Here is an 18,265-nt window from a genome sequence, read left to right on the forward strand (position 1 = left end):
AGAGAAGGCTGACATGGGGTCCTGGTGTCCCACATGCCATGGAGAGTCCCAGCTCCCAAGCACCAGTGTCTTCCAAACCATATTGTCACCTGAGCACTTTGGGAATGGCACCCAGTAAACATCACCTCTGTTGAGGTCACCCAGGATCCTCTGGTGCCTGCTTCCTTCTGGAAGGCTGAACCAGGATGGCTCAGCCTCTGTTCTGGCAGTCAGAAACAGGAACAGTTGGTCTCCATTCAACTGCCCTGTGGTACCCAGCTCCCTTCACTGCTGATGGAGAGCAGGCCCTGCAGGGATATCTCCTTCCTGCGGAGGCAGCTCTTCCCAAGGGAAATCCCAGAGAAACCAGTTCATATGTAACATCAAACATTATGATACTAAGTCATGGGCAATGAATCTGTTCCTCCCATGGAAACTTCTAATTTCAAGATGGCACAGAAAGATCATGGCATAGACACCTCCTCCTCTCTCGTCAGGTAATTCCCTCTGGCTTAGAAAGAGACATTCCCAAGGCCTGGGCTTGCAAATGTGCTGGAATGCAGCACACACAGCCCCAGCCTTGCCTGAGCCACCACCTACCTGTCGAGCAGCTGGATCATTTCTTCATACTTCTCCATCACCCTCCTTCCTTCAGTAGAATCCAAGTAGCTGGGAGCATAGGAGACAAGCTCAGCATTATGTGTAGCTCTGGCCTAAATCTGCACCTACCCCTCCCAAGAGCAGCCACCACTTTGCAGGCAGGTTCTCACTGGGGACTGTGAATTTCATCCCCACCACATCACCCAAAGCAAGGCACAAAGGCTATCCACAGCTATCCAAAGCCTATTCAACCCTTAGTGTGGCCTTCATCTGGTGTGTGTTTGACAACCTGCACAACAGGCTGTCAATGTGCTGACTGAAAGATTCAATCCCTGCTGGGAAAAGGGGCTCAGTGCTGCTGGAGGAATACTGGTCTTTGACATATCTCATGCTGCCAGTTCCACACTCTGTTTGCACAGAGCAGGGCAGCCCCTGCTCACCAGCCAGCACTTCCCAAGATCTAACAGGCTCAGAAGGAAGCAGCACTTGCCTCCTGGGAGATGCAGCTCTTTGTGGTGCCAGATTTCTGCCCCTCAAACAGGGAAGGGCAAAGGCATCCCGGAGCTGTGGGGTTGCACCTCCAAGCCCAGGCAGGCAGGGGAATTCTACCTTTCCCACACTGTTTTATGTACAATATCCCAGTTTTCCTGAACACAACTGTTGATTTTAGAGGCTGTTTTGACAAAACTTGAATGAACTTCATCAAAACCTGAGCTGTCACCACTGGGCAATTGGTGCTCAAACCTTCTGCAAGTAAACAGGTCCTCCCAGCAAAAGCATCTTTAGTTTTCCTATTTAATCCTTTTTCCATTTCAAGCTGTGTGCAGGAAACATCATCACTCCCACCCACCCCCCTTCTGCAGGGCATGGCTTGAATTGATCTAAACCGAGGAAACAAAATCAATGCAGAATGTAGATCTGGCTTCTTCTGCATGGTTCCTTGAATTTGCCACTCACATTAAAACCAGGCACGAGAACTGTGCTGGGAATGCTCCAAGAGCTTGTTTCATTGCACTGATATCTTTATAACAGTGCATGTAAACCCTTCCTTAATGCAATACACATTGAGAGAAGGCTACTAATACTGCCCAGTGAGAACCCTAGAATGGTTTGGGTTGGAAAGGACCTTAAATCTCATACAGCTCCAACCCCTTTCATGGGCAGGGACACCTTCCACTGGAGCAGCTTCCTCCAACCCCGTGTCCAACCTGGCCTTGAACACTGCCAGGGATGAGGCAGCCACAGCTTCTCTGGGCACCCTGTGCCAGCGCCTCAGCACCCTCACAGGGAACAGCTTCTGCCTAAGAGCTCAGCTCAGTCTCCCCTGTTCTGGCAGGTTCAAGCCATTCCCCTTGACCTGTCCCTACAGGCCCTTGTCCCAAGCCCCTCTCCAGGTTTCCTGCAGCCCCTTTAGGCACTGCAGCTGCTCTCAGGTCTCCCCTTCAGGAGCTTTCTCTTGTCCAGGCTGCCCCAGCCCAGCTCTCTCAGCCTGGCTCCAGAGCAGAGCTGCTCCAGCCCTTGCAGCATCTCCATGGCCTCCTCTGCCCTCTCTCCAACAGCTCCACATCCCTCTTGTGCTGCTGCCCCAGAGCTGGATCAGGGCTGCAGGGGAGGTCTCCCCAGAGCACAGCAGAGGGGCAGGCTCCCCTCCCTGAGCTGCTGTTCACACTCTGGGGGTGCAGCCCAGCTGTGATGGAGATGACTTATTTTGCTCAAGTACATAAAACAAGTGGATCCAGATACTGCAAATCCTACCCATCACAAGCCAAATCATTCCTGTGACCACAAGTTGCAGCTCCTGAAGCACTTTCTGTTATCCTGTGTCCAATGCTGCTGTTTGCAGGGCTCTTAAATACTGTCTCATATAGCACCATGAGACACGGCAGCCCGACTTCTCCAAGACCACCTATAATAACAAGCATCTGGGTGATGAGTATTCCAGTACTATCTTTCCTTGATCTTGGGCGATTGCTCCTTTGTTTAATGCTGAGAAAGTTCTTCTGCCAGTGCCCAAAGTCCTCATCTTTTCACCAACCTTTTCACCAGCCCCAATCAACACGTTAGATGAGTCCAGTGCAGCACCCCTCTGCCACCAGCAGCTTGGATGATGCCAGAAGCTGGGCAGAACCTTCCCCCCTCCAACTGGGAATAACTGCAGCCACAACCATTGGATAACGTTCAGCAGAAAGACAAACAGGGTGATTAAAGAGACCAACTTAGCTGGAACAGACACGCACACATGTGGGATGCGCCTCAAGTGACCAAATGGCCCCTGGATCCGTGCGCGCAGCTCCTGAGCCCAGCGCAGCGCTCCAGCCACTGGAGGCATGTTCTTGTGCACAGGGGGGGATCCTGGGAAGGGCACATTGAAACAGCATTTGATTGAACACAGTACTTGGATCCTCAAAGATACCCCACCAGAAGCTCATCTGCACAAAACTGCTCTCGTTTCCCAGCTTCCTTCCTTAAATCCAACATGTGATACACTGGGGGAGGTCTGTGACCAGGGCAAGTATCCATGAATCTCTCAATTCCTTCTGTTAACCTGCACTGGTTCCAGCAATGCTGGCTCTCCCAGACTTGCCTGGCTCCAGTACAGCCTTCCTGAGGCAAGTGACCTGGGTGCTGTTCACAAGGACACACTCTTGTCCTCATAACCTGACCGGAGCCTGACCCATGTCCTCCTCCATCAACCTTCCCAGGCCAGGATAAACCTGGAAAGGTTGATTAAAGCCTTGTTAAAGTCCCACTTGCATTTACAGCATGGCAGGTGAAACACAACGACTCCATACTGGGGAGCACATGAGCAAGGCCCATGGGGTGTCTGAGGCAGGGCACAAGTGTGGAGAGAAACCCCATGTTAGAGCATTGCTGGGGTAAAGCTCATTCCTGGTCACATCCCATGGACACACATTTAAACCATGGTATTTTCTCCCCAGTAGATCATTTGCTTTAACACTAAGAACAGCTTTCCCAGGCACTTCCATTCCCACCAAGAGCAACAGAGGCTCAAACAATTTGTAACAGGGCAAGTCTTGCTTTCCTTAGAAGAAAGGAAATTATTCCTTATGAAATAAGTGTAAATAATACATAAATAATAATAAATAATAACAAAACTATATAATAATAATAAATAATTTAGCCACCCACCAAGCTCCAGCTCTGCCTGGATGTGCCTGGTGTAGATGAGCCTTGCATGGGCCACAGCACTGAGGAACATGCTGATGAGGACAGAGTATTTGTCAGCAGCATCTGCAGCGATCACTGGTCGCTCCAAGAGGCTCCCAAACATGTCCAGCAACTGTAGAGGGGAGGAAGCAGGAAAAGAAAGGGGGAGAAATTCGCAGCCCAGACTTCAGCAGAGATCGACTGGGATCTCCTTCCCAAGCCCACATACTTCATCCATCTCACCAGCCCAAATGTTTGCAGCAGTGGGCACTGTGGAAAAGGGAAATTCCTTTACCCTGCTTTTCCAAGTAGTCCCTTCCCTTTGTTAGAGAGATCTTGGGATCACAGAATAAACCAAGTTGGAAAAGCCCTTTGAGCTCATCCAGTCCAACCCTTACCCCACACTGCCAAGGCCACCCCTAACCCATGGCACTGTGGCCTCGTCTTCACGCTGTGTGCACACTTGCAGGGACGGTGCCTGCAGCCCTGCCCTGGGCAGCCTGTTCCAATGCCTGAGCACCCTCTGGGGCAGGAATTGTTCCTCAGCTCCATCTAAACCTGCCCTGGTGCAGCTTGAGGCCATTTCCTCTTGTCCCATCCCTTGTTCCTTGGGAGCAGAGCCCAGCCCCTCCTGGCTCCATCCTCATGTCAGGCACTTGTAGGGAGCCATCAGGTCCCCCCTGAGCCTTCTCTTCTCCATCTGAACCCCCCAGGTCCCTCAGCCGTTCCCCATCTCTCCTGTGCTCCAGGCCCTGCACCAGCTCCATTGCCCTTCTCTGGCCCTGTTCCAGCCCCTCAATGTCTCTCTTGCAGTGACTTTGGAACCATATTCCAACTGGCATTCTTCAAATGTTTCAAAATCTGCTTTTTCCAAACCCTTCCAAAAGGAATTGCTCTCACTTCCCATGGGCTTATCTACAGATACTTGTGTTGAAATTAGTCATAAAATCCTATTTCCTTTTCCTGCAAGATGAACACAGCAGCCTGCTTTCTGGAAACCCCCGTTTCCAAACCTAAAATCCATCCAGGTATTATCAATATGAACAAATAGGTATCAACAACCATCCCCATGGGTATAACAGCAGTTCCCACCAGGAAATCCTATAAAAAGCAGAAGTTCCCCCAACACACAGACACAAGTCAAACATCTGAGAGCCTGATGGGAATAACATGGCTGCTCCTCCTCCACTCAGCAGAGGCCTATTCTCATTGTGCCACTCTCCATTCCCATGTGCCTGTAGCTACAAGCACTGCCCGGGATCCCAGCTTGGTGGGATTCTCACCCATACAAACCACAGGTGCCCAGTTTCCCCTCTCCAGGAGAGAAGGACCATGACCAACAAACCTTCAAGGCATGCTCCAAGTCTGAGGCATCATCAAAAGCCTGGATGAAAACTGTGCCCAACCAGCGGTCGATGTCTTCTACTTTCTGCTGGAATTCGAAGGCATTTTGCTCAAATTCCTGTGGGAAGACAGAAGAGCAGACGTGAGGCTGCAAGAGGGCACTTGGAAGGTACCTGCAACCTCCTGATCCAGGGATCTTTCCTCTTCCTATTCATCAGGAATGAAGCCACTTGACCTGAAGGCTACACCACTAGCCAGCCAATCCACAGATGAACCTGCTGGCTACAAATTCAGTTACTTCCAAGGCAAAACAAGCCTCTGGTTTTCACCTTGACTTGCCTGTAAATGGGACAACAATAAAGGCAGCTCAGAACACTGGCACCGGTTGCCCAGAGAGGTTGTGGAGTCTCTAGCCTTGGACATACTTGACCTTGGAGATGGTTAACCTGCCTGCTCACAGCCCTGCTCTGGCTGAGCCTGCTTTGAGCAGGGAAGGTAGATGAGGTGACTTCCAGAGGTCCTTTCTAACCTCACCAGGTCTGTGTTTCTGTAACATCCATCCTCTTCCTGCACTGCTTCTTCAGCTCCAGTTGTAATAAATCCTTTCAAATTCAAGTGTAAAATCCAGCTTTGTTTTCCTACAGGTAAGAGCCCAAATCGAAGCCTCAACTTGACAAAGTGGGAGACTTCAGTCCTGTCCTGGCTTGGACAAAGCCACCAAAAATTAGGCCTCTAAATGTGTCTGCTTTCTGTGTCATAAAACAGCAGCTTCTGCCACTGCTGAGCTCCAGCAGAGCCATGTACCCTGGTTTAGCCATAAAAGACGCTCTAGAAGTATCAGGGGGTGCAAAACACAAGCACTGAAAGAACAAGCACAACTCAATCACACAAAGGCCATGGGGCCAGTGAACCCAGGCTAGCTCCTGCACAGCCAACATCACCATTCCTCCTGTGCCCTCCCTCCTGAGGCAGGGGGTACACGAAGCAGCAAGATCCCCCAGGCAGCACTGAGGACAAGCCACCACTGCAGAGATGTGCTGGGAACAACAGGAGGCAAAGCAAAAGGCAGCCGTCCCCACAGCAAAGTCCCAACACCTGAAAGCAAGGCACAGCAGCCCCATGTCCCACTGCCCACCCTGACACCTTCCACCCAGCACAGCAGGGAGCAAGGCAGAAGCCTGCAGGAGCCAGGGCTTTGCCCCAGGATCACATTCCACTTGGATGTGTGTCACAGCAGTGAGACTGGAGCTCCTCACCATGGAGCTGCCCTATGGCCACTCCAGTTTGAGCCCTGGGACAGGCCTGACCATGTCCTGCTCCTCAGACACAGTGAGCTGAGCCCAAAGCAAATGGGACAAGCAGCAGAAGAAATCAAAGCTCCTCTGAGATCAGCCACAACCATGGGACCCAGATGGGACCACCTCAGAAACCCCATCCTCACCCTTCCTTCATAGCTCACCCTCAGGCCATGCTGCTCAGTGTCAAGACCAAGAGCAGGAGTTTGGGAACAGGCAGTAAGGAGGCCCAAGGCACAGTTGCTTTGCCCTGTTTGCATGACACATGCTGCTGTGAGCACCTGTGATCTGGATAGCCACTGAGCCATGACCCAGAGGGCTGGCAAGATTCCTTTCATTAAAGCACTATTGATGACACAACACGGAGCCTTTCAATTCCAAGAGCACCAGATGCCATGTGTTCATCTAGACAAGAGCAAACACATCCCCAGAGGTTACCTGAGCTGGCCCTCATCACGCAAGCTGGACATCAAGAGCAAGAAAACACAGAAACAGGGATGTTGGTACAGCTTAACCACACCAGCAAGTACCACACAGAGGGAAAGGTTGGGTAAAGGGCATGGAAATCCCTGTTTCCCAGCTGCACTGGTGTCAGCTCCTGAGCTGGGAAGAGGCCAGCAGGACTGCACATGAGCCAGGGCTCTACGGCAGAGGAAGCTGCTGCTTAGGGAACACACATGTTGCTGGAGTTACCACAAGCTGGTTCCACCTACCGTGTTGGTCAGGTCAAGGCAGTCATAGGAGTGCTCTGCCAACACCTTGTACGCCTCCTGGAAGTTCTCATACATGTCCAGCACCTGCTGGCCAAGGGCCTTCCCTTTAATCCCACTGAACTCCATCTTTTCCAGCTTCATCAGGTCCAAGGCAGTTGCCAAAAGATCCTTCAAAGTCAATGGAGGGACACAAGTTAATATATTGACAAAAGGAGACAGCAACAGTGGTCACACAAAGCTGCACATGCTGCCAATCCAAGGATGATCCCAAGCTCAGTGGCACAACCAGGACAGGGGGAAGCTAGATGCTGCCTGTCCTGGTCACCAGCAGCTGCTCAGAACATGGCCCTCCCTAGGGGGACCTGCTGCTACCACTAGAAATACTACAACAACTGTAAACTGCTTTAAGGATGTTTAAAGGAGAGGTGCAAAGCAGACCGTGGTCTGTCATCCACAGACCTCACAATCCCAACGTTAGAGGTGATGTTTACAGGTACAACTGTCAAAGCTCCTGCCCAAACCTCCCTGTGTCCAAGTGGGTGTCACTGACCCTGCTCAGCTGGTTGTCTCTGCAATGGGCAGGGACACCTTCCACTCCAGACACAGCACGGGGCTGCCCCAACACACTCAGACCTGCTCTCTGCAGAACAACATCACCCCCAGCCCAAGGGGCCCTTGGCCACACTGGGAGCTGAGGGATGAGGGGACTCATGACTCCAGATGTCCCTGTCTTGGATGAGCATCTCACAAGCAGTGACAAATAGGGGCACCCCTAAACCACAGCATCCCAGCTGGACAGACCACCAGGGTGTGAAGGTGTCACTGAAACCTGGTATCAAAGCAATGAGCTGGTGAGGAACGTTTCCCTGCTCCTCCCCAGGCCCACATGGCCATGCACTCAAAGGGAGCCCGTGGGCTCTGCAGCTCTGGGGTGTCTCTGATGGCAACAGGAGGACTGGGAGATTGTAGAGCCTTATTTACAGCCATGAAATGCACAGCCTCCAGTAACCCCCATACCCCTGCCCAAGAGGAGCAAGGAGTCCAGCGGGACTCTTTGGGAACAACACCACAGTGACCAACCTGAGCAGAAGGACACAACTGCACATCTTACACATGCAGCAAGCAGGACATAGTAAAACAAGGTCCCAGCCTTGCTGTACAGGAGACCTAACAGCAAAGAACTGCCCCATGCCCTTGTATCAGGTGAAGCTACAGGAAAGAAAGATGCCAGCAAGTGAGTTCATGGCTACAGACCATTCCTGAAGGGACGCAATAGTTTTCAAGCCCAGAGTCTCACCTCCACCATCTCCAGTCTCTCCAGGAAGCTGTCCAGCCTTGCAAACACCATCACTGCAGGGAATTCCCACTCCTTCACTTCCTGGCCTGGTCCATAATATGTGTGCAGCCTTTCCCTTCTGTCCTCAAATGCCTCTTTGAATGCATTCAGGATGCTGAGCACCAGCTGCACCTTGCCCCGGCTCTCTTCCATCTCTCCTTTCAGAAGATCTTCTGGACACAGGTACACCACGGCCTAGAAAAGCAAAATTGGAGAGGTCACTCCTGCTGCCACAGAGAACAAGGACTTCTTGCACTGAACATGTTTGATCATATCCCTCACATTAAGAATCCCTTTGCCAGGGAGTGATGGGGGAAAGGAGGAGGGAAGGGACTTGCATGAAAGAATCCCCCTGGCACTTGGCCACGCACCCGCTGGATGAGGAGGTTGCAGATTTCCTGGAGCAGGACTACGATCCGTGCAGGCATGTTGTAGTGCTTGGAGGTGACCCATATCAAACACACTACATGGAGCAGAGGGACCAGGAAAGGCTTCACCTCCTTGAACTCAACCTTCTCAATGTCCTCCAAGTGGCGCTTGAGGGGCATCAGGTGCAGGTGAATGTCCTGAGCTTCAGCCAAAGCTGTGGTAAGAGATGGGAGAAGTGGTGAGATGCACCAAGTTGTGGTGGGCTATAAGCTGGATGGAAGGTACCTGGGAAAAACAAGGAGTCATGGAGCACACTCACCTACCTGTGTGCTGGAGAGTGCTCCCCCATGAACACTGCTCACCCACAGCACTCACCAAAACAGGATATACACTGATATGAAGTCGAGCAACAGGGAGCTGGCACAGGGCTCTGTGCACAGCCTGAGTGCACAACTACTAAACATTGTGCACAGCAACCTGTGTGGTGCAGTCACCACATGGGAGGGAAAGGATGGGAACCAGAGGGACCTGAACATGCTTGAGAGGTGGGATAGTGTGAACCGCATGGAGTTCAACCAAGCCAAGTGCAAGGTCCTGCCTCTGGATTGGGGCAATCCCAGGCAGACACAGGTTGGGCAGAGAAGTGATTCAGAGCAGCCTGGGGGTGTTGGATGAGGAGAACCTCCCCATGACCCAGCTTCAGTGTGCACTTGAGCCCAGAATCCCTCTGTGTGCTGGGCTGCACCCTCCAAAGCATGAGCAGCAGGTCAGGGAGGGAATCCTGCCCCTCTGCTGTGCTCTGGGGAGACCCCACTTGCAGCACTGTGCAGTGCTGGGGTCCTCAACATAAGTAGGTCATGGAGCTGTTAGAGCAAGTCCAGAGGTCACGAGGATAATCAGGGGCTGGAGCACCTCCTGTAGGGAGACAGGGTGAGAACATTGGGGCTGTTCAGCCTGGAGAAGCTGCATGAAGACCTCATGGCTGCTTCCAGTGTCTGAAGGAAGCTACAAGGATGCTGGAGAGGGACTTTCATCAGGGACTGTAGCGACAGGACAAGGGGTGATGGGTCTAAATTTAAAGAGGGGAGATTTAGGTTGCACATAAGGAATAAATTCTTCCCTGTGAGGGTGCCCAGAGAAGCTGTGGCTGCCCCATCCCTGGCAGTGTTCAAGTCCAGGTTGGACACAGGGGCTTGGAGCAAGCTGCTCCAGTGGAAGGTGTCCCTGCCTGTGGCAGGGGGATGGGACTGGAAGAGCTTTAAGGTCCCTTCCAACCCAGTTTGGGATTCTATGACAGCACAGTAACCAATGTCTGAGTAGTTGAAAGCTTTCCCTTAGCTTTGTACAGCTCTGTGGTTTTACCCTGAAAGATGATCCCAGAGTAGAAGCATTAACCAAACCAATTGATCATTGTGCAGTTAAACCTGTGAGTCAACAAGAAGTGAAAGAAGTGCCTGAATACACATAAAAACTACCCCCAAGCCCCAAGGAAGAAGAAACTACCAGTCCCAGCATCACTCTCCCAGCACAGAAGACAGACAACAGCCACCCCAGCACATCAGCAGGGAGGGCACAACACCAGGGAGAGGCAAAGGCAGGTGAAAACAAATCCCAGCTGTGCTGTACCAGAAATGCTGCAGTCAGGGGAAGTGTTGCTGTAACTGGGTTACACATATTTGGTGTATTTTGACTAGATCCTTAAGTATTCATTACAGAACCATAGGATTAGTGTGACAAGGAACTCTTGGCTCCTTACAGCAGGGGATTTTCTCGAGCGCGTATAAACTGCACAGTGTAGAGTGTGACACAGATCCCTACTAGATTAAATGTTTCTATGGGAAGGGGTGAAGAACAGAGTAACTCGTCAGCATGCACTTAGCTAACAAAGCCTGGGTGATTTTCCTAGTAAGTCTTTAGTTTCCTGAACTGGGAAATGCAATTTTGTTCTCTTCCTGTCCCAAGCTCTCTTGTCTCACTGCATTGTGCCAGACTGGAAAAATACAGAAGGCAGATTTGCTGGTGCACATCACCATCTACAGGGCACCTGCCCCACAGCATCCTTCCAACCATCTCCCTGTCAATGCCAGGAAAGCTGGGCAGGCCAGACCTTGCATTCAGGAGGACATTACTGGGTGGGGATGTGGGCAGACACATGGGCCATGCTCACAGCATGCTGCAGACCCTTCACAGGTACCAGAACTCCCACAACACTGCAAAAGCTGGGGTAAATCCCACTGCATTCATGTGAATCACAGAACCCCAGACTGGTTGGGGTTGGAAGGGACCTTAAAGCTCCTCCAGCTCCAACCCTGCCATGGGCAGGGACACCTTCCACTGGAGCAGCTTGCTCCAAGCCCCTGTGTCCAACCTGGCCTTGAACACTGCCAGGGATGGGGCAGCCACAGCTTCTCTGGGCACCCTGTGCCAGCGCCTCAGCACCCTCCCAGGGAAGAGCTTCTGCCTAAGAGCTCAGCTCAGTCTCCCCTGTTCTGGCAGGTTCAAGCCATTCCCCTTGGCCTGTCCCTACAGGCCCTTGTCCCAAGCCCCTCTCCAGGTTTCCTGCAGCCCCTTTAGGCACTGCAGCTGCTCTCAGGTCTCCCCTTCAGGAGCCTTCTCTTGTCCAGGCTGCCCCAGCCCAGCTCTCTCAGCCTTTATTACAGCGGAGACAATTTCCAGATTCCCTCACTTGGACATTTTGGAAGGATCTGGCTCAACAGACCAGGGATCAGGCTTGTCCCAGCCTGTAAACAAAAGCAACAGATGAAGCACAAGCAGCCCAGCTGCACTCTGTGAACCAGACAGGGCCAGACACAAGGCTGCATTCCCCACAGTCGCAGCAAATTGAATGACCAGTGCCACTACAGCCACAATGGGCTTGAGACCAGTACCACTGGGCTATGGAGAAAGGCCAGAAGCCAGCACTATGGCGAAGTTGCCCCAGCACCTTACCTGTCTCAACATCCATGAGCATAGTGTTGAAGGTTGGGATGTAACTGCTCCCAAGTCTCTTCAGCACCTCTATCATGTTGGTGACCTTCTTGGTTCTCAGCTGGTTGTAAATGCATTCCAGGTTCTCACACCTGCAACAACCAAGACACATTACAGCTGCCCCCTCACACCACCCATTTCCCTCGGCCCTGATTCAGGATTTCCTTCAGCTGCACATGGGCTAAGTGAAAGGAAATGGGAGGAAGCTCCTGCAGGAGGTATGGGCAAAGCCCAGAGGACAAACACTGTAGGGGTTCAGCATGACCACAGATCTGTGCTGCCAGAACACTTCTGAAGGAAGCCATGAGGAGCTTCTGCAGGCAACAGTAACAGCTCTCCTGCAGGAAGGGCTTTAAATGATGGACTGACACAGCTCAAGAGTTTGCAAAGGGCAGAAGGAAATGTCACTCCCTGGCTTTTGAGCCTCTAAACCCCCTCTGGCAGAGAGAGATGAAGAGCACCAATGAGGTGCACTGCTTCCAGAAGGCATTATGGAACACTCCACACTACAGAACACTGCACCACATCACCAATTCCTCCTGCGGCTGGTTCCTAGTGAACAGTGAGAGAACTCCCTCAAGCTGTAGCCCCTGTGCTGGGGGCAAGTTAAAACACAGCCCAGGGCCCAGTGGCCTCCCTGACACTTTGCAGGCCTTGCTCTTCTCAAGTCACAGAAGCAGCAGCTCTATGTGTCTCCAGCACTCTCCCTCCACCCAAAACCAGTGCCAGAGACCACCATGCCCTGGGCTGGCCCCCCAGGGTACCTGTTCTCCCAGAACTCCAGTTCCACCTTTGGGCTGGGGTTGGTCCCTTGCAGGAGAGGCTCTGAAGAATCTTTCTTCAGTGCTTCCTGGATCTGGTAGCTCCAGTCTATGATGGATGACTCGGTGGCATAGACAAGAGATTTATCTATTAGCTCCAGGCTGCAGGAAACAGACCACAAGGTTAACTTTGCTTTCCTCTTATTGATGGGCAATGCTCAACTGGATCTACTTCAAATGACATCATGGATGGCTGGAGTTTACACATTACAGTCTAGCTTCACCTTTTGACACCCCAGAATGATCAAAACCCAAAAGCCAGTTGCCACCTCTCTGCACAGCCAGTCACTGTGGCAACAGATCCATTCGGGTTCACAGTCTGACCTGGAGAGCCAAATCTCCAGCAGCATTATCTCTCCCTGTACTGTTCTCCCTGAATGCATTCCACCTCCCCACAGCTGTTAACTCAGTTCAGAAAGAAACTGCACAAAGTGAGCTATAGCCTGTGTCTGGGCCCCAATGCTTCCACTCGGGGACCTCAGGAGATGACATGATGTGCAAACACATCTGCTCTATGGACCTTCCAGACTCAGTTATTGTGGATTGGGCCAGACTCACAGGACTGTCACAGTCAAAATCCTTGCACCCCCAGCCTCTGGCACCAGCTTGGCTTCTTGAGAGGACCAGGGTGGAAGTTCCTGCAGCTGCAATGAGATGAATCAGCTAGCAAAGGAAGAGGTGTCCTCAGCTGCAGGATAATGCCTGGCTACACAGGGGGCTCAGCCTCCCGTGGCTGCCCAGGGATCTGGGCAAGGGGATCCAGTGCACCTCAAGCTGGGCAGGAGTGCTGATCTGCTTGAGGGTGGTAGAAAAGGTCTGCAGAGGGATCTGGACAGGCTGGAGTGATGGGCTGTGGCCAATTTTATGTGGTTCAGTAAGCCTCAGTGCCATGGGTCAGTGGTGGCCTTGGCAGTGCTGGGGAACAGTTGGACTGGGTGGTCTTAAAGGTCTTTTCCAACCTGAAAGTTTCCATGGTTGTAAGTAGTGAGAAAACCTGGGGTGGCTTTCCTGGGGGCTGGCCCTCAGGGCTGTAAGAGAACCTCAGAATCAGGATTGCTACCAGGGAGGTCCACCTATGACTAGAGAGAAACCAAATTATCAAAGTCTTTCATTTACTTATTGAAGAGAAAGGCAGTGGGTGTCTGGAAGCCACTCTGCTTCTCCAGAAGGACAGATGCAACAGGTTCTAAATCTCTCTATGGGACCAGGAGCAGCTTAGGAGCTTGCTTGCACGAAGTTTTAGGTGGCTTTTCCCATACATGATAAATCCACGTTTGAAAGGAGGCAAACCAGTCCTGCCCAAGCAGGCAGCACGGACCTCTACCAGGTCTATGAAACAGGGTAAAACCTCTCCTGGGTTTGGGTTTTATCCTCATTGATCTGAGCAGTTCACTGCTTCTGGGGAGAGGGTCCCCAGAGGAGCCAGCACATGCATCAATGAGGTTGTACTCACCATTTCTCATTTTCCAGATCAATGTCCTCAATTCCCTCAGAACCAGCTGGAAGAGGCAGTAAGGTCTTGCCCTTTACTTGGCCAACAACCTTGAAAACAGTGCTTTTCAGGTTATGGACATGACGTATAAGGTCTTGGGACACCACTCGTGGCCAGCCCTGATGGTTCTTCTGGTTTGTCAGGATGGGCACAATCACCTACAGCAGGAGTCATGAAAGAGCAATGAGAAACAAGTGCTTCAGGAGACAGGCCACCCTGTGCCGAGGTCCTTGCTTGGCCAAGCCTGGACACTCATTGCTGCCTCAAGCATTTCCCTGCTACACAAAGCAAGGGCAGATGATGATGAACAGACCTCATCAAACCCCACTCTGAGCACTTGTACATCCAGCTGAGAAAGGTGGAAAGCAGCAAAGTGAGCAGCCCCATCCTCAGGTTCCCTCAGCGCAGCATCTAGGGACAGCACCATGGGTTCTCCTCCCCTTGCCTTCACAGAACATCTAGCTGCTTGCTCCACCTTTCAGAGCACAGGCTCTCACCAGCCTGCAGCAACAGCCTGGCAAAGCCTGGTTGTCCCTGGTGACAAACAACAGCCCTTTGTGTTACCAGCCTCAGCTGAGGGGAAGGGGATAAAATAGCTACAAATAGACACTGAAAAGGAATAAATACAAAAGTGCAAAGGAATCCAGTACCCAGGCCTGCCTGGTGCTGTCCCATCTCTGTAACTGCGGCTGGCACTGCAGACCTGGCACCAGCAACCATGATGCCCAAGGAGCTATGGGGAGGGCAAGCACAACCCCAAAGAACAAGACATGCAGACACTGCCCAGATCACCTCCAACGCCTGGAGCTACACTATCAGCAAGATTTGTCTCTATTACTTATACCTGGACACAACTGAAGTGAAACCTGGAGAAGAGAAGCTCCTGAAGGGGAGACCTCAGAGTAGCTCCAGTGCCTAAAGGGGCTGCAGGAAAGCTGGAGAGGGGCTTGGGACAAGGGCCTGTAGGGACAGGCCAAGGGGAATGGCTTGAACCTGCCTGAGGGGAGACTGAGCTGAGCTCTTAGGCAGAAGCTGTTCCCTGTGAGGGTGCTGAGGCGCTGGCACAGGGTGCCCAGAGAAGCTGTGGCTGCCCCATCCCTGGCAGTGTTCAAGGCCAGGTTGGACACAGGGGCTTGGAGCAAGTTGCTCCAGTGGAAGGGGTCCCTGCCCGTGGCAGGGGTTGGAGCTGGAGGAGCTTTAAGGTCTCTTCCAACCCAAACCAGGCTGGGGTTCTGTGAAACCATGGACTGAGAATGCCAGTGATGCTGTAACCAGTCAACAAGAGCTGCTCATTTTCTTCTTGGTTGTTAAACCCACCACTGGGCTCCCAAGGAGGCCAGGCAGACAAGGTCGCTTCCTCACTGAATGAACACAGTTGTGGTGTGTCTGTTCCTGACATCCTAAAACACCCACAGTGGGATGGACACATGTCGACGCAGGAGTCCCGGACAACGCAGAGACAATCAATGTGATCAAGCGATTGCCACACTTTATTAGATACAGTGCTCCTTTTTATACCCTTACGCCCTTATGTAACAGCCTTGAATACTGAGCTCTAATTGGTTAGTCTAGAGGTTACTATCATTTGCAGAGCTAATGTTTAAAACTTGTTATAATTGCGATTAAATACCTGACTCTAAAAATACAGTGGGAAACTACAACATTGGCAGAGATCATTCTCTGCACGTTTTCAGTGGAAAATTAGAGGCCTAACAAGACAACTGACCTTGCTTATGCCTGCCAAGAATCTTCTTACTTTACAGTAACAAGGCTCAGGGTATCAGGATCGCTCACTACGTGGCCTTGGCTCTTTAAGAATTCCCACAGACACAAACTATTTCTTTCACTGACAAATTCTCCTAAGGCTGCCCTAAACCTGTCTCATCAAGGACCAGAGACCTTTCTGCCCCAGCACAGCCCCATCACTGTGTCCCACAAGCGACGACTGAAAGTGGGACCAAGCCCAGGCAGAGCCTGCTCCACAGCAACCCTGCATGGGGAGGAAAACCTGGGAATGACCATCAGAATGCACCATCCCACCTGCTGAAGGCAGCTAGGAAACAGGATCTCCCGGGATCTGCTGGAGTGTTCCTGGCCTGTGCCACCATGTACACACCAACCCCAAATGCAAAACCCACTGTCTGGGCAAAGTCGCCAAGACCATGGGGCTCAAGGCCCTCAAAACCAGAGCTGCCCGTGTACATAACTTGTTATCCCATCGATCTGGGATAACCCCCCTGCGAGCCTGCTCTTGGAATCCAGCCTGTCCGTCACCATCTTAATCCACCAAGAGCATCTCCACTCAAGCATCTCCTCGATTTCCCATTGCAGCCTCACTGCTGAGACTTCTCCAGGTGAGGGCCCATCGGGAATAGCTGGAGACAACACTGCTTCTGGCTGCCAGCACAGGAAGGAGCAAGGACCTTGAAGATCCCTCTGGGCAAACATCACCCTCCCCAGGTGTGTGAACTGAGTTCAGTTGGGCTGACTTCCTTTAACTGAGTTCTTGCCACTGGGTGGCTTCACCCAGCTTCGAGCTGAAGTTTGTGGAGCCTTGGGGCTGTGCACCCGTGCTGAGCTCTTGGAAGATAAAGGAGTTGCATGGATACCAAGGGGCAGAAACCAGAGAGACATGAAGGAGTTTACAGCCCACGTGTAAAAACAACCCAATAATGGACAAAGAGAGCCCAGACTGGAATCCAGCACTGGACTAAGAGATGTGATGATCTGTGCACAGAGCAGAGCTGCTCCTATTCCTGCACCACTTCGTTGTTACACTGAGGCTACAGGAGGCTCCTTCTCACCACCAGGAAAGGCTTTTGCAGACGAGGGTAACCGAGCCCTGGCATGAGGCTGCTGGGGGTACTTGCGGCATCTCATCTGCATCCTTGCAGACACAGAAGCCACATGGGCATGGTCCTGGGCACCCGGCTCTGGGTGTCTCTGCTTTAACAGGGCTTGGACCAGGGGACATCGAGGTGTCCCCTCCAGCACTTTCCACTCTAGGATTTGTGTCCCACAAGGACACCAGCATTAGACAGGCCCAGAACTGATATGGGTTGGGACTGAGGAGGTTTAACTGAAAGACCCCCATGAGGCAGAAGGTGCTGGGAATCATGGAACCAACTCGGCTGGAAAAGCCCTTTAAGCTCATCCAGTCCAACCCTTACCCCACACTGCCAAGGCCACCCCTAACCCATGGCACTGAGGCTTCATCTCCACGCTGTGTGAACACTTGCAGGGACGGTGACTGCAGTCCTGCCCTGGGCAGCCTGTTCCAATGCCTGAGCACCCTCTGGGGCAGGAATTGTTCCTCAGCTCCATCTGAATCTGCCCTGGTGCAGCTTGAGGCCGTTTCCTCTTGTCCCATCCCTTGTTCCTTGGGAGCAGAGCCCAGCCCCTCCTGGCTCCATCCTCCTGTCAGGCACTTGTAGGGAGCCATCAGGTCCCCCCTGAGCCTTCTCTTCTCCATCTGAACCCCTCAGGTCCCTCAGCCCTTCCCCATCTCTCTTGTGCTCCAGGCCTGCACCAGCTCCATTGCCCTTCTCTGGCCCCGCTCCAGCCCCTCAAGGTCTCTCTTGTAGCGGGGTCAGAGCGGCTCCAGCCGCAACAGGAGGACCCCGGGAGCCGGCTCCCGGCGCTGGAGGCTGCCCGGGCCTTACCTCCTCCACGAGGGCGGCGAAGTGCGGCAGGGGCTCAGCGGGCAGGTCCCCGCACAGCAGCGCCCCGGGGCCGGGCGGCCGCAGGAAGAAAATCGCCTTGTGGCGAGCGGAGGGCGGCGGAGGAGGGGGGCCCAGCTCCAGCTCCAGCTCCCCCCCGGGCCCGCGCCAGGCCAGCAGCGCCGAGCCCCCGGCCCCGCTCAGGAACGACCGCAGCAGCGGGGCCGCCGCCGCCCCCAGCCCCGGCCCCGGGCCCAGCGCCAGCGCCGCGCACCGCTCCAGCCGCCGCACCGCGGGGTCGGGGGCCGCGGGCAGCTCCTCCGCCGCCTCCATCCCGCCGGGAGCCGCCGTGTTTGGGGCGGAGCCGCTGTTGCCAGGGGCGCTCCAAGGCGGGTCCAGCGCCGGGCCCGCCCGCTGAGGCGCTTCCTTGGTCCTGTCTCGGCGGGACGGGACGGGCGGCCCCGGAGCCGGCCCGCGGGGAGCGCAGCGGCACAGGCGGGT

General features: G+C 53.1%; 1 protein-coding gene across 1 annotated transcript in view; it reads right to left on the bottom strand.

Annotated features, from left to right (window-relative positions):
* The window catches only part of DNAH9 (dynein axonemal heavy chain 9), a 170,770-nt gene extending 152,673 nt beyond the window's left edge, over positions 1 to 18,097 (bottom strand). The window contains exons 1-11 of the mRNA XM_034067817.1: positions 17,768 to 18,097; positions 14,067 to 14,263; positions 12,557 to 12,715; positions 11,754 to 11,884; positions 8,807 to 9,018; positions 8,397 to 8,630; positions 7,100 to 7,267; positions 5,093 to 5,209; positions 3,730 to 3,880; positions 2,817 to 2,931; positions 580 to 648 (exon numbers count right to left, since the gene is read on the bottom strand). Of these exons, the coding sequence (XP_033923708.1) occupies positions 580 to 648; positions 2,817 to 2,931; positions 3,730 to 3,880; positions 5,093 to 5,209; positions 7,100 to 7,267; positions 8,397 to 8,630; positions 8,807 to 9,018; positions 11,754 to 11,884; positions 12,557 to 12,715; positions 14,067 to 14,263; positions 17,768 to 18,097 (1,883 nt within the window). The remainder of the gene's footprint in view (positions 1 to 579; positions 649 to 2,816; positions 2,932 to 3,729; positions 3,881 to 5,092; positions 5,210 to 7,099; positions 7,268 to 8,396; positions 8,631 to 8,806; positions 9,019 to 11,753; positions 11,885 to 12,556; positions 12,716 to 14,066; positions 14,264 to 17,767) is intronic.
* Positions 18,098 to 18,265: the final 168 nt, after the last annotated feature.

The sequence above is a fragment of the Melopsittacus undulatus genome, chromosome 11 (genome assembly GCF_012275295.1).
Source record: "Melopsittacus undulatus isolate bMelUnd1 chromosome 11, bMelUnd1.mat.Z, whole genome shotgun sequence".
In the NCBI taxonomy this organism is placed as follows: Eukaryota; Metazoa; Chordata; class Aves; order Psittaciformes; family Psittaculidae; genus Melopsittacus; species Melopsittacus undulatus.